Source organism: Triturus cristatus, chromosome 2_2 (assembly GCF_964204655.1).
Source record: "Triturus cristatus chromosome 2_2, aTriCri1.1, whole genome shotgun sequence".
Lineage (NCBI taxonomy): Eukaryota > Metazoa > Chordata > Amphibia > Caudata > Salamandridae > Triturus > Triturus cristatus.
This window is the reverse complement of record NC_140582.1, coordinates 410,907,775-410,923,503: the sequence shown is the minus strand read 5'-3', so window position 1 is coordinate 410,923,503 and position 15,729 is coordinate 410,907,775. Positions and strand designations below refer to the sequence as shown.

The 15,729-nt window shown below is 43.1% G+C and overlaps 1 protein-coding gene across 1 annotated transcript in view; it reads left to right on the top strand.

Moving 5' to 3' along the window:
- LOC146862305 (bifunctional heparan sulfate N-deacetylase/N-sulfotransferase 3) overlaps positions 1–15,729 on the top strand; it is a 534,449-nt gene that overhangs the window by 249,071 nt on the left and 269,649 nt on the right. The window contains exon 5 of the mRNA XM_085641499.1: positions 13,172–13,357. Coding sequence (XP_085497625.1) covers positions 13,172–13,357 — 186 coding nt within the window. The remainder of the gene's footprint in view (positions 1–13,171; positions 13,358–15,729) is intronic.

The window sequence follows — 15,729 nt, the reverse complement described above, 5'->3', positions numbered from 1 at the left end:
TTTTATTTTATTAGCAATGCACAATATCAAAGGCATGTGGTCTACAGGTTCCAGATACCCCATCTGGGAAGTGCATTGGAGGCGTGGACAAATAAAAGGCTTCATGTTCAGGAAATAGCAAAACACACCTTTCAAAGAAGAGCCACCAAACTGGAAATCAATAACACTACATGATCATGGATGGTAAATCATCAAAATTCTAGAGTGAGAGAATATACATCATGCATACTTTGACCAAAGAATTCATTACAAGTTTGACCACTTCTCCTATCCTTACCCACTCAACAGCCTCCAATTTGCTGCTAAGAGTCTAGGCTATATCAATGGAATGCAAGCTGTTGGAAGTAAAGGGGGCTCATAGATCCCTATTTACTTAATGTTATTGTGCTTCATTCATGCCCTCTGTGATGATTAGTTGCACGTGTAATTCCAGCTGCTGCTCCTGGCTAGCCACAATTGGTGTCCATACCCCTGATTGTACTCCTCCTTCACCACCCATGCATCATTCCCCATTTTTTCTTTATCATCTTATCATAGTATAATACATGGGATTCTGTAGTCCTTGTATAAATGTATGTTTCTAATTTCTTTATAATTGATGACTAGTAACACACTCAGTTGCCGCATTTGAAGAAAAGAGGTCAGGACTCAACTATTATAAGATATTGCAGTTGTGTTCTGACATCACAATGCCTTTCTGCCAGAACCAGCAGCCGAGGTGAAAGGAAAGTCAGATCACAGAGCATAATTTAAGCAGCTGTTTAAAGCAACAAAATAGAACCTTGCGTTGCCTTCTTCTGCTCTTTTTAATAGCTAACAGTGACAACCAGAGTGAATATATTTATTTTATGCAATCGTTAGATAGAAGAGAGCTAGAATCTTTCTACAGGCTTCTACACATTCCGAGCTACTGCAGCTATTTTTTATTCAAAACAATGAATTGTATTTCACAGTTTCTGATATCTGTTTGCAACACATATCTAGCAGGTTTTTGATGTGTTTAATTTTGCACTAGAGGTTTTATTTTAATTTTTCATGTTTGCAAACATGCTCGCTATTTCAAATGAAAGAGCTAAGTACAAAGGTTGTAAGTGGTTTGTGGGGAAGGTGATGGTCTGACCATGTGTTATATGGGATAAAGTACCCCCTGGCGTACATGATAAGGATATTGCCAGTCACATTTGAGTTTCATAATATTATAAAGGAACTTGGCAGGTTAAGAAACTCCTCTGTGATCTGCAATATCTTTATAATGTATGGCAGGGAGTACTTTATCCCTTATATTTTGTGATTGCTATTTGTTTCTGGTATCGTCTATGAATAGCTGTACGGTGGTATGTAGCCACTATAGAAAACAAATCATATGAATAAATTTGAGCATGTTAATTTCAGAGATAGAATACATTGAATGTTACACATTATATTTAGTTAGTGCCCCATGTCATCATCACTTAATATCAAACATCTTGGATTATTCCAAATTAATCTTCAAATATTTAAATAAAAAAATACTAATAGCATGAAATATTATGCTCTTAACATACTTTTCTAGTGGGCTAATTTAAACCCATGATTACATGCTAAAACAAGTGCAAGATAGCCTGTGCATTTCTTTTTACACTTTTTTCCTTTGGGAGCTGGTTACAAATTGTACTTGTGAGAGGAGTAGCAATGGCACATACTATTAGCTTGAACATAATTACATTTGTATGTAGTTACAATTACCATTCAGAAGTATGGAAATGGTAATAGAATGGTGTGCCCTTGAACTTAATTAGCAGTCATTGAACCCCACTGACCTGGCCCAAATGAATGGACATTGTTCAGCACATACTATGCTGTAAGTGAATCGCAGGCCCTGCCAAATATTACCACTAAGAATATGTGGGGTCACATAAAAGAAGTGACATTAGAAAGAGAGCTGATTCTAGAGGAAGAGGGAAGACCAACTCAATATGAGTTTTTTAAGCATGTTACCCCCTCCTTGAGACTTTGCAGGGCCCATGAGCTAGCCACTGAACATCAAGACTTGTGGTGACTGGTGAGTTTAAGAGCAAATAAAAATCAGAACTGCTGATAATAATGAATGCAATCAGGGACAGACTATTGGGCAGGCCTGGCCTAGAAACTTCTTCACCTTGAACAACAGAAACTACTGCCCCACCATTCACCCCTGCTATTTACCCAATGGGAGTGTTGAGGATGAACTAATCAGCAGCCCCCTACTAACAAAGTCTTCATGGAATTTCTAAAAATCTCACTGTCTCATCCATCTTGCTTCAATGTCTGGTTGCTTCAGGAATGCAGGTGATACACTGGTAAGATACCTCACCCTCCATATTGTGCCATGCTTAACCACGGCCATAAAAAATGGATCCAACTGGCTTCAGTACTCAGACACTTGCAGGGCCCTACTACCATGGGTGTATCACAGGCTCCCTGTGCATGCACACTTACTCAGCATACATATGGGATGTCACTGCATTTTGTTGGTTCTCACATAACTGTGGAACTTTCCATGAGAGGAGTCAGTGGGCTATACTCTCAAAGAGACCGATAAGAAGGTCTGTTCCAAAAATAAATCACATAAACAAAATATGCTGCCATCTTTGTTCATGTGGTGAAACCCAAAGTGGAACACTAGTCTACTCTTTTCTTAAAGGACACACTCTGCTTGCCCATCCAGATTACAGGACTGGTCCTGCACCTCGCAATTTCAGGGACAGGCCTAGGCATTTACACATTAAATAGATTAGCATGATGCCAGGGCCAAAATAATAGTGAGGATACTGTATTCACTTCTATTCGGGCACTCAGGTCAGGGGAACATGCCTGCATACTATGAAGAGGACATTTCCATCACTACACCCTCACTGTCTCCCAGTGGTTCAGAGAATAAAGTGCAAAATTCTTTGTATTTTTTTTCACAGCAAAGTAGGGGAGCAGCTCAAACACCTACCCACTGTTCCTGAACTATACACAGAGTCTAACCCTAAAGTCTAGGAATGAAAACTTAATCACTAAGGCCATATTTAAGTGCTAGTCATATGGAGGTGGTCCTCCTAAGTGACAGGTGTACCACTCTGGAATATATTGCTCTCAGATCTATGGTTCCAGCAAAATGTTGTCTCTTTCTAGAAAATCTTGAAATAAGCCTCCACTGCCTTTCCTTCATGAACCCATTGGAACTACACCTGTCAACCATCTAAAAAAAGTCAAGGCCTTATTGAGTTCCGTTTCATATTAACTGATTAATGGAGTTGAAAACTCACACAGGATAATTTATCACTCTCAGTCATGGCTTTAATAACATGTACGAAGGGGACGGACATCTTTAGATGTTGGAACCAAATCCACCACCAGCAGTATGAGCTGTCTAGAGCAATGCAAAAGAAATATATAAATATATGGTGGTATACACCACACATAGAATTCTCTCTTGACGATCAGTAGGTGTTGTACTCTTTGCATTGACTTCAGGAGGACACTTTCTTTTTAGACGTGACAGGATTACAATCTCATGCTTGCAATTGTCTGGGCTGAAGCTTTGCCCACTAAGTTCTCCTACCAATTTTCAGTCCATAAACAGTGATCTTATTTTGAATCTTGTGGTTCAGTTTGTCTCAGAAGCTACTGGAGCCAAATATATATTATCTTTAAAATATCTCTGTTATGATGCAATGATACCATAAGCAATGCAATGCATGTAATGATGAAGAAAATCAACTACAGTATACAAAAAATGATGGATGAAAAACTTGACTGAATCTCAACCACTGGTTATTACTCTGGCTGCATTCCAACCCATCATTAATTTGCACACTATGCTATCTCAGGTTGGACCCAGCCATTAGCAAATCAGCCTTGACCATGCTCCTGTAAGAACCGTCTTGCCCGAACTTCCAGGCCAGGCTCCCTGAGCTGGACCTCAGGCAACCCAGGGCCGGTTTCATTCTATTTTGGGCTCATCAGCCAGATATTCCTTGGTTCAAGTGACACAATGTGGACAGGTCCCACGTCTGGGCACACCCTTTCCACTTCAGGTGACACATTAAAGTATACAAAAAGAGATGGATGGAATGCTTGAATTAATCTCAACCACTGTTAATTACTCAGGGTTGCATCACTATCCAGCCCAAACTTGGCTGATGAGTCCTAATTAGGACAAAACCAGTACTGAGTTGCTTGTCTTCCAGTTCGCTTTCTGAACAGGCGAAGTCCAAAGTCGGGGGTCAGGAAGGTGGCATCATCATTGAGTTGCTATTCGACAATTTTTCAGGTGAAGACCTCTTCGTTCGGACTCAGAAACGTTTCTGGAGGTCAGGATCCTTTCAGTGGGGAAAACCAGCAGGTTGAGTCCGACTGGCAATTCAACATCAGTGGCTGTAGCTCGGCAGTGGTCTGGTGGTAGCCCCTGTTTTTTTTGCAGAAAGTGCTGAAAAACTTTCTAAGTGTAGTTTTCAATGTAAATAGAAATAGAGTATACTCTAACACCAGCCAAGGGTCCGGGACCTTTTGGGCGTCACTTGGGGGTTAGGTCTCAATCTCCCAGAAGCCAGCTCCAGAGTCCAGTGCAAATTCACTTGGAACTGGTCATCTAGGATCAGCAGAGATTTGGGCTTCCTGAAGCTTTTGTGTTCCTGGAGCTGAACAGAAGGCTAGCCAACTAGCCCTGGCATTCCCCTCTTCTGTTCTTAGAACAAGTGGAAAGCCTGGGGCCTGGGGCCTGGTTAGCAGGGTCCCAGTGTACTGTGTTCAAAACCAACAGGTGCCACTCTGGCTGCTTGGACAATGCTAGATGCAGGCCTAGATGTGAGTTACATCTGCCTGTGAAGCTTGTGCATTTGGTGTGACATCCACCAGGCCATCCTATCAGGCTGGCTGCCAAGTGAAAGTTGAGGATTACCTCTGAAAAGGCTGCCGGAGGCTTTATGCAGGAAAAAGTGCCATTTTCAAAATTGCAAGTTAAAATCCGATGTGACCATTAGATTAAACTTTAAACTACTATTAATTTGAGTCCTTGAACCAGGTTTCTCGTTATTCCGAAACTGATGTTAAGCATTATAAGGAGTTATAATGCAATACATTGATAATTATGGGTGAGCCAGCCTTGCCACAATGAAAATAAACTTTGGGGATGTTGTCACTGCTAGGGCATGTAAAATGTAGCTACACAGGTCCTACTTTTAAAATACCATGCACCCTCCCTATGGGCGTTCAGAGCCTACATTACGGGTGACTTATAAGTATCAGAAAGAAAGGTTTAGACCTAGCAAATGAGTTATTCTGCCAGGTCGAATTTCCAGTTTTCTAGTTTTAAAACTGCCCACTCAGGCTGAAGTAGCAATCTTGAAGACATGTTTTGCATTGGCACTTTAGTGGTGGCACAATAGGTGCTGTAGTCCAACAGTGACATTTAACTTACAGGCCCTGGATACACTGCATACAGTATACTAGGAAAGTATAGGTCAGCTAAATGTGCCAATTAGGGTTTTTAGCTAATTCGAAATGTTTTTAGGGGTCTGGGTAGCAGGGTCCCAGTGTACAGTGTTAAAAACCAACAACATCACTTTACTAAAAATGGGGGTGATCATGCAGAAATAGGCAGTTTCTTTCAATTCGGATTACATTTAGGATTAGCAATAAATTTAAAGTTAGTATTGGTGTTATTGATTAGGGTTAAGCTTTAGTTTTGGCCTCTTATTATGAGGTTTAGAGCTGTATATCCGGTGAGTCTCTGGTATTAGGTAATTTTATAGGTAAACTTCGGATCAGGTTAGCTTTGGAATATGGTCATATTAGCATTAGGATAATGATAGAATCTGATTTATGGTAAGGGTTAAGTTTAAGGTAAGGGTTAGTATTATGATTAGAGTTTCGGTTTGGTGAGGGCAAAGGCTCTAATTAGTATAAGACTTATCTGTGGCTGTTGTGCTGTAGTCAGGGTCGAGGTATGGAAAAGTATTTTTGTGTGAGTAAATGTTTGAGTTAACATTAGGTGTAGATTTTTTGTCAGGGATTGTCTCCACGCTGACATTCTTCATAAAAGTCTCTTCTCTATCTTGACAATGTAAATGTATTCATTGTTTTCATGTTCATTTCTACGTGAATACATTTATAATTTTTGCTTTCTTCATTATCAAGTGAATCCCTCATAGAAATGTATCATTACCTCAAGGTGCATACAATTTTGTAAGTGATAGATGTTCAACAAAGTAATGTTCCTTCTGTTGTGTGTTCAATCCCTTTCACGCCAATAAGTTTCATTCTGCCAATTCCGAAAGAGCCACCAGGTTTTTTGCTATTTTCATGACCATTTAAAGGCCACACTCCCATGTAAATGCCAACCCCAAGGATTGTAAATCCTCCAGTGAAGAAAACATCGTTCAACTGAGTCAGGAATGATATGGTTCATTGCTGCTCGTGGCTGCTTGTTTCTTCATAAACCTTTCCTCATTCATGGTGTTCTAGTTGATGCCACTCTCTGCTTTTGACACATGCAAGAAATTGCAAATTCTCGTAAAATATGTGTTAATTTGGAAACCATTGATGTAGACAGTGCATTGCAATACAATCTTTTCTACTGGTGTAAGCAGCGAGGAAGTGATTTCAGGTCTTTAGTCACAGTATTTGGTGGCTGTGGGTAAGGATGCAGCTGAGAAGCTGAAGACGTGGGTAAATCGAAATGGAAACACACTAGGGCCTGATTCTGAGTCAATTACTGCAGGAAATGTTGCTCTGCCTGATTCAGAGTAGGTAGGTTTTTCCATGCCTTGTATTTCCGGGTGTGGGAGACGATATCCAATTTTTCCAGCTGAAAAAAAGCACAGGATGCATTGACTGCAGCAAGAGCCAAGCCTCATTCCTCATGTAATGCTCCACCTACCAGAAAAAGCCTTCACCTTTCTTCCTTTACCCCCCACGCCCCTCTGACCTCCCCCTCTCCCCAACCAAACCACAGGCCCCCCATATACATTTACCACCTACTCAGAGCAGGTGGTAAATATATCCCTTAAACCCCCATAGAATTGGGATTATATTGCCTTTATTTATGACAGGACAAATTGGACAAACAGCCCTTCTAGCTTTGAGTGCAGTCTCCCCACCCTGCAGTACGAAAGGGGGTGGTGATGGACGGAGCATCAGAACCAATCAAACACTCACACCCAGTCAACAGATCTGGGTTTGATCCATCACCGTTCTTTAGCCCACTCTGCCACCCCAGTTCAGACATGGCCATATGCAAATCAGTCTGACCCTGTGCCTCATGGGAACAGTCCAGCCCGAACTGCCAAGCCATGCCTTCCCCACCCTGCAGGCCACAGGTGTTTGAAATGGGGTTTCTGGTTGGCTAGGGTATGCACCTAAGCCAGGCAGAACCCACCACTGTAGTCAGGGCAAGTGAGTTACACACATAAAATAACCCCTGCTCACCGCCTTGGTAGCTTGGCAGAGCAGTCAGGCTTGTCCCAGAGGCAATGTGTAAAGCGTTTGCACAACACACACACCAGTGACACACTAGGCACACCACAAAAAGAGACTCCACACAAGGTTATATAAAAATATCCTTGGTATTATTCATGAACACATTAGTCCACAATCAAATAAATCACTTTACCCATGGGGCAATTGTCATAATACTGCAAGTTAGTGCAATCAAGTAAACACTTATAGGTCGCATATGTTACAAAAACACCTAGCCCGATTCACAAAAGAAATCTGAGACAAAATCCTAACTTTACAACTCTCCGTATTCACAAAGGGCATTTAGAAGTAGTAAAGTTAGGATTTTGTCTCAGTTAAACTTAAGTTTTGGTCTTAAGTTTAACTTAAGTAAAACTTAAGTTTAACTGAGACATATTCCTAACTTTACTACTCCTAAATGCCCTTTGTGAATACCAAAAGTCGTAAAGTTAGGATTTTGTCTCAGTTAAACTTATGTTTAAGACCAAAACTTAAGTTTAACTGAGACAAAATCCTAACTTTACTACTCCTAAATGCCCTTTGTGAATACCGAAAATCGTAAAGGCAGGATTTTGTCTCAGATTACTTTTGTGAATTGGGCCCGCAATCACTGCACCTATATGGTGCATCCTGAAGTAATGCCTGTTATCCTGACAAATGCAAGGCATAAACGACATAAATCATAACATCAGTGAATAAAATGCATGAGTAAAGTCCATCAATCATCACTATGATTGGCAGTACAGGCATGGATCACATTAAGATTTCCCCTCCTAACCTAGGGTGCAGCGCATCTGTGCTCGTATTAGGTATAATATGGCAGTTAGGAATCTCCTGACAAGAATGACATCCACCAGTGAAACTAAGACACAGGAAACTCTGCGCATCTAATCCTGGTTTTAGGTGATGTTACAACAATCCCGGGCGCTGAACTGTAGGCTACAGGAACTCCTGCATGCCTACCCGTGGCAAAAGGGTAATCGCAGGATCGGGACCTCCATCGAGGATTTCCCTCCCGTCCTGCCACCAAGTGTAGTTTGCTTAAGGCGCCTCCGGGGGTATAGGCGGATTCAGTGGGGGGAGCACACATTGCCGAGATCAACGGGGAGACCGCACTGATTCCCCTCCTTGGCGTATAGGAAAGACAAATGCAGTTGTCCGTGAGCGTGGTGCAACTGTGAGACACCCAAGGCAGCCTCTCACTGTAGACCAGTCCAGTGCTCCTACACAGGAGCATCATTAAACGAATGACGCTGGGTAGTGCCTTCTCCTAAAGGTGAGCGCCCATCTCTCTGGGGCTCTCCCATGGGAAGGCTGTGTGGCCGCAACGTTGGCTTTGGGTCAGCCGCTCCTCGGAGCGGCTGCTGACAGGTGTGATCCGCCCTAGGGCTTCCTCTGGCCCTTCTCACCACTGAGGCTGTGGGCAGGCGGCTTTAGGATGCAACCATGTTTGGCCGTATCTTCTGCCTTGCGGCACCCAGGGGGGTGATGTTGGCAACCTCAGTCAGTCGGGATCCCTTCCGGGTGCAGGTCCCACTATGCGGGTGCCGCAAGACTCCTTCCTGTGGTCGCACTCCATCTCCCGCCTGGCCAGGCTGCTCCAGCTCATCGCGGCAGTCTGGCACCAAGAATGGGAGCACAGGGCTGTGAAGCAGCGTGCAACATGCATGGCTGCAAGAATCTCTGGGCTCACCCGGCAGGTGCATGCTTGTGCCCCGGGGGCACAAAGGAGCATGCAGCCCTCCGGGGGCACTGATGGCAGGCAGAAAAAGGGAATAGGAGTACTTTCACTCACTACACTTGATTCCTAGCAGTGCCTGATACCATCCCAACATAAGGAACTGTTAGCAGGGGAAATCCAGGTGCGCTCAGCACACGTTGATGCCTGCAGGCAGGAAACAGCGGCTGCTTCCAAAATCACCGGCCATAAATAGAACTAGGGCTGAAACAGGGAGGGAGTCACCCAGTCCCTGGAGAACACGGGGGGCCAACAACAGGGCACAGGCAGGCCAGCACAAAGGTCTCTGTAACAGTGGCAGTCTATCTATCTCTCCACCCAGCAGGTCAGCACTCCAAGCAATCAAGGCCCATGGCGGTTCCTCTTTGAAGCCTGTAGAGCCAACAGCGTCTGTTACAGTCCCACGCAGTCTCTTCTCAACATCATGGTGTCACAGCCCCTGTACTTATAGTGCCAATGTCTTTGTTCTGGGAGGGCACTTCAAACACTATATTGAAGTGCACAACACCCCATTCACATTTCCCGCCTAGGCCCCAGACACACCACAGGGGGGTGGAGCCAGCATTGTGTAAGGCAGGCACAGCCCTATTCAGGTGCAGGTGCAACTCCTCCTACCACTCCAAATGCAGACCAGGCCTACTCCGGTCCAAGGTAAACTCCTCCTGCTACTCTAAATTAGCCAAGGTCTATTCAGCCTAGTGCTGAGGCACCCAGGAAAGGCAGGACACACTTCAACCCCCCTTGTGACTGGCTGGAGTAAATCCACATCCCCTCTCCCCGTCAGTCAGAACCAGATGTTTAATACACATCCAGGCAGGGCACAAAGACACATAAGCACAGAGAAATGCTCACTTCTAAAAGTGGCATTTTTAAAATAGTAATAATAAATCTGCTTTCACCAATAAGCAGAATTTATCATTACTATTCGAAATATACCAAACATGGTTATGCTACCCCTCTCAGATCAGACATTACTACTGAAGCACATATCAGGGAATTCCCAATGCAGCCCAATGAGAGGGCAGCCTTACAACAGTGAGAAACCAAATAGGTTGTTTGTCACTACCAGGACATGCCACACAGTTAAGGCACATGTCCTACCTTTCACCTACACCGCACAATGCCCATAGGGCTAGCTAAGGCCTACCTTAGGGGGTGACTTATGTGTAGTAAAAGGGAAGTTGCAGACGTGGCAACCACTTTACGTGCCGTGTCATGGCGGCAGTAAACTGCGGGTGCAGGCCCTGCTTTGGCAGAGGTCTGAGTAAGGTTGTGAAAGGCGACTTCGGTGGGTGGGGCAAGCAGCGCTGCAAGCCCACCAGTAGCATTTGATTTACAAGCCCTGGGCATATGATATACCACTGTAAAAGGGATTTACAGATAAATTAAATATGCCAGACAGGTGTAGACCAATCTTGCCAAGTTTACAAGAGAGAGCACATGCACTTTAGCACTGATCAGCAGTGATAAATTGCCCAGTCAGAAAACCACCAACAACAGGTCAGAAAAAAATACAGGAGAAAGGCAAAAAGTTCTGGGATGACCCTGCAAAAAGGGCCAAGTCCAACGACAGGGAAAAGCCCAAGAGGTATAATGGCTAGTTCAGCCCAGGCATGTCAACTATGGACTCAAGTGTAATTATAGGATTTGAAGCCTCTGCAAGGCCTTGCATCCAAAAATGCAATTAGAAATCCAGTTCCTCCTTCTTTCTAACATTCAGGATGCTCATAACCGTGACCTTGATACCTGGTTCTCAAAAGAGGACCACTTTCCCACCAGCAGCGGGCCACCAAAACAGCGAGCTGCCCTTTTAGCACTCCTCCTTTACAGAGTGGCATGAACATAGATGGCAGACATCAACCACATAGGATTTCTCAGGAGAGTAAGCACTTAGATCTTCAAAGTCAGGGCAATCCCATTTTTGTGCAAGAGTGGGGCTACACCTATGACAAATATGGCTACTTCAGGAGAGCATAGAACCTGTATATCTAATAGTACAAACATTTAGGCATTAAAGGCTGTACCCAGATTACGTTCCAAGTATACAGGCATGTTGTTGTGTCAGTGAAAATGTTTTACATAAATTCCCTAAGTTTCACCAGAACAGTGAAATTCAGTAAAGCCTCTCCAAGCAGCTATCCTGATGGACAACCTAACAAAGATGTGATTTGATGACTGCGTCCCACATAAAGTGTGTCCATGCTGTAACTGCCATTTAAGCTGCAACCAGAGGAAAGAGAGAGCCAGTGCCATAGCTGTGATCATAAAAGAAGTGTTCTGCCTGCAACTCCTAGCAAACTTGAGAACATTTTAGAAGCCCAGCTGCATGTATGACATGGTTCATGTTGTGCAAACTGGTTGCCATACTTTAGGTAGCTCAAGACACGTTCTACCACAAGAGATCTATAAAAGAATGTGGTTCGGAATCTACTGTCACAGCTGAACGCTGGAAAGATTTGTACTTGAAATAAGCTGTCTGAAAAAACCCAAAGAAATAGATCATAATTAGAGGACTCATCCACAGCTCATGTGCCACTAAGTGCCACTGATGAGTCATGGCTACGGGAAATTAAGCTAGATGTCTTCGGTTTCAAGCAAGATTTAGAACTTGGGCAAATAGTTGTTTGTTGCCGGTTATCGTCAATCCGGGATTACGAGGAAGCCCTAGTCCATCTTGAAGTATACAATGAAATAGTGGGTGCTCCGCATGCATTTTCATTTAAAACTGACTTTTTAGCGGCAGCTAAATGCCCTTTCCACATAGTAATTACCTTTAACTCATATCTATTCACTTGCAACCACCATATTTTTATTAAGACAGTTGCACTGTGACAGGTACATTGTTGTAACATGTTACATTTGGGACTAACAGCAGTGATGATACGGTCTGAAAGTTGCAGGAATAAGATAACTTGCCTCTTCCGGGACATATATTATAGATGTGTGTAAACCCCACTCTGGGTGAGCTGCACAAACCCCTGAATACATTTACAGTCGAATTACAAATGATGCTCTATTTATCAAGGATAGGCCGGTGTAAAAGTGTGTCTCACCTGTCTCAATAATTCACCAACCCACCAGACGCTCACAATCTACGGTATGCCTATAGTGACTGTAGGGAAGAACGGGTCATGAGGTCATTGCCTGACCATATTAGGTCCAACCTTTGTGAAACACATTCAACAGTTCGAAGGGAACTTATTAATGATCACCTGAACTTAGGAAAAAATGCCAGACTTTTAGAAGCCACAAAATCAAACATTATTTGCAATTATGGGAAATGCAGATATTTATGACCTTAAATTTAACAAATGGTGCATACTGAGACTGTTAGCAAACAGGCTGGTGTGTGGGATGATTACAGGACATTATGCTGATTACGCGCCAATCTAACCTGACCACGCGGTGATTGTGGATAGATCACGGTGGTGAGACACTGGTTGGTTAATTTAATTCATCCTTGGTGTATTGTATTTACAAAACCACGTTGAAAATGAATTGGAAAAGGAGCACCTATCACATGTGGAAGTTGGTTGCCTACTGTTTCAAGAGGCTGCCTGGCTGGAGACGTATAATTCACAATTAGCAAGGGGAAATTGAGGATGCCAGCTGTGCACAGGAAAAGCCGCACAGCAGCCTCAGCCATTGAATATGCATAAGATGGATATTCAAAAATCCTTTTTGCATGAGTATGCGAGGCAGTAGGTGACCCACCCCTCATGAACTGGGATACCAATAAAAAAAATCTGATGCTGTAACTTTAATAAAGTTCAAAGACACACAAAAAATGATAATAATAATAATGACCACATTGAGCTTGACACTGATGAAGGCGGTGCATGCAATTTTCTGCTAAAATTACTATTGTCGTAATGGTTATTTCTGTTCAGCACACAGCCCAGCCACACTTGTAATGGCATACCCAACTAAGCGCATGCTTCTAAACAGCGTTCCTCCTTTGTGTTCTAGGAACATGGTATCCCGACCGACATGGGCTACGCGGTGGCGCCCCACCACTCCGGCGTCTACCCGGTGCACCTCCAACTCTACGAAGCCTGGAAGAAAATCTGGAGCATCAAAGTCACCAGCACGGAAGAGTATCCGCACCTGAAGCCCGCCCGCTACCGACAGGGCTTCATCTACAAGAACATCATGGTAAGTAAGAGGTAGCGGAAGCTTACACTTAACCCCTTGAGTGCCCCGCCCTTTCCCCGCCCTGTGCCGGCCCTTTCATTAACGGGCGGGGTTCATGACGAGATAGTCTCGTCATGGGCACAGCGCAACCGCGCTCCATGACGAGACCATCTCGTCATGGGTACTGAAGGAGTTAAAGGGCTATCGACCCTTTATGAAATTCGTAGGCTTGCAAGTGGAAGGGCTTACACAGTAAATATGGTAAAGCAGCATTTTCATATAACATAAACCCTGGTGATTGACGCAAAATTGTATTTTTGTCCTGCTTTTGAATTTTTAGATTTGTGGGAAACAGAAAATGAGGGCAGAACACGTCTCTTCCCCTTGGGATTCAATGAGTTTCTGTGAGCTCCGACGTCACGTCAGCACACCTATAAATACACTGGAATGGCACAATTAATGAAACATCCGGCAATTTACAGCATGCACGTGTTGCATGCGAGATTTTATGTCAGTGCCAAAAATGGATTCTTATCAAGTCAAGTCAGCACATCTAAACGTGCAACATTTATTATTCTGAATTCGTGAAGTAAATATAACCACCATTTTAATTAAGTCTTTAATTGGCAAAAAATGACTTAGCTATTAAAGGGTTTTTTATGCATACTAAATTAGAGTAACTTAGAGTCTGCATGATTATATAATTGAGCGAACACGTGTGAGTGTGTGCAGAAGGGCCCAATTGATTAGGTTGGTTAGAGAGTGAATAAAAGGCTGAGTGAGTAGATTGCTAAATTAGTGACTGACTGATTTATTAAGTGAATGAGGGAGTTTTGTTAGGGCAAAACTAGACCGTGAGATATTTTGTCAGTCAGTGAGCGAATACACCAACAACCGAGTCAGAGTAAGGCATACGGCATACAGTTTGGGCAAACGATTACTGACCAGGCAGAGGGCACTGACTGAGCTACAATGCCACACTGAAAGAGGAAAGGAGGTCTGTCTTAAGTTAGTTGTAAGCATGAATGGCTGCTTTGAAGACGCAGGTAGAGATTAGCACGTTGAGTTACTGAGACCCGGGGACATCATTTGAATCCATATTACCTCCTACTACGGTTAGGATTGTTTTACTGCTGCTTTTGGGGGGGTTTGAAAAGAAAAAAAGATAAAGACATTCTGCTTTCTGGGCTCCCTACAGGCACCAGCAGCAGTCGTAGCCTACATAGCATTGCTTCACATGTAGCAAACAGGAAGGAAATGAGAAAAAATCTGGTTGACTAAAACTAGTGCAGAGTTATATGTTTGTGATTTATTTAGTAATCTTTGCAAGATGCAGTGTCTCCTACACATGTCTTCCTGGAGGCCGATTGAAACCCAGTTACAAAGTAGAATGACTTAGAAATAGGAATTGTAAATACTATACAATTTAAAAAGAGTCAGAATAGTGTAAAATAGCGCAAGACCGGGAATCTCTCGCCACAGGTAACAGTCAACACAGTTTAGTATTATTTATTTAATATATTGAAGAAGCTTATTAACGTTTTTGATTAAAAGATGAATCTGTATCTACAGCCCTGGACCCCAGGATTGTAGCCACCCCTCAAATACTGGTTATAAACTTTACATGACTTTTGTTTATCAACATTGATTTAGGTGTAGTTTATGTCACTATAAGGCTAACATAAATATCTTTCGACATAAATATGATGGCATAAATATGATTCTCAAAAACATTGCTGCACTAAGTGTAGATTTTCTTTTATTAATTCCTATGAAATTATATTTTTGTAAACAAGATTGAAGGGAAAATATTTTTTTGTCATTTTGTCAGACTATTTTTAATGCCATTCTATTCTGGGCCCGTACCTTAGATGCTGTACCGTGAGCATGCAATTTTTCAAGCTGCATCATTTTACACTATACCTTATCATATGTTCTATAGTACAGGGTTCCCGGCATTTGTCAAGGAGGGCCAGATAATATATCCTTGAAAATTAGGCAGTGTTGTTACGTTGTCACTGTGATGTGTAAGCACAGCTCATGGTTTAATATTTTTGTTCATATCTGCTTATGGAGTCCGTGGAAGTTGTGGTCAACTGCGGTAGCAAAATAGAAGGGTGCTTTCCTAATTAGTACAGCTGAACCTTTGCTTTATTAATGATCAAACACATTTAGGGCCTTAATATGATGTCGGTGGGATCACCAACGACAGGCCATCGGTGGCGGTCCCACCGACACCCAGGATAGTGATCCAACTGCTGCATTACAATGCAGACGGTCGGACCGCAGCGGTTGGAGGGATGGAGCAATGCCTCCGACAGGCTCAAGTAAGCCGTTGGGGCAACAGTTGGACCGTAATCCCTATAATGAAGGCGGTACATACGCAGTATCCG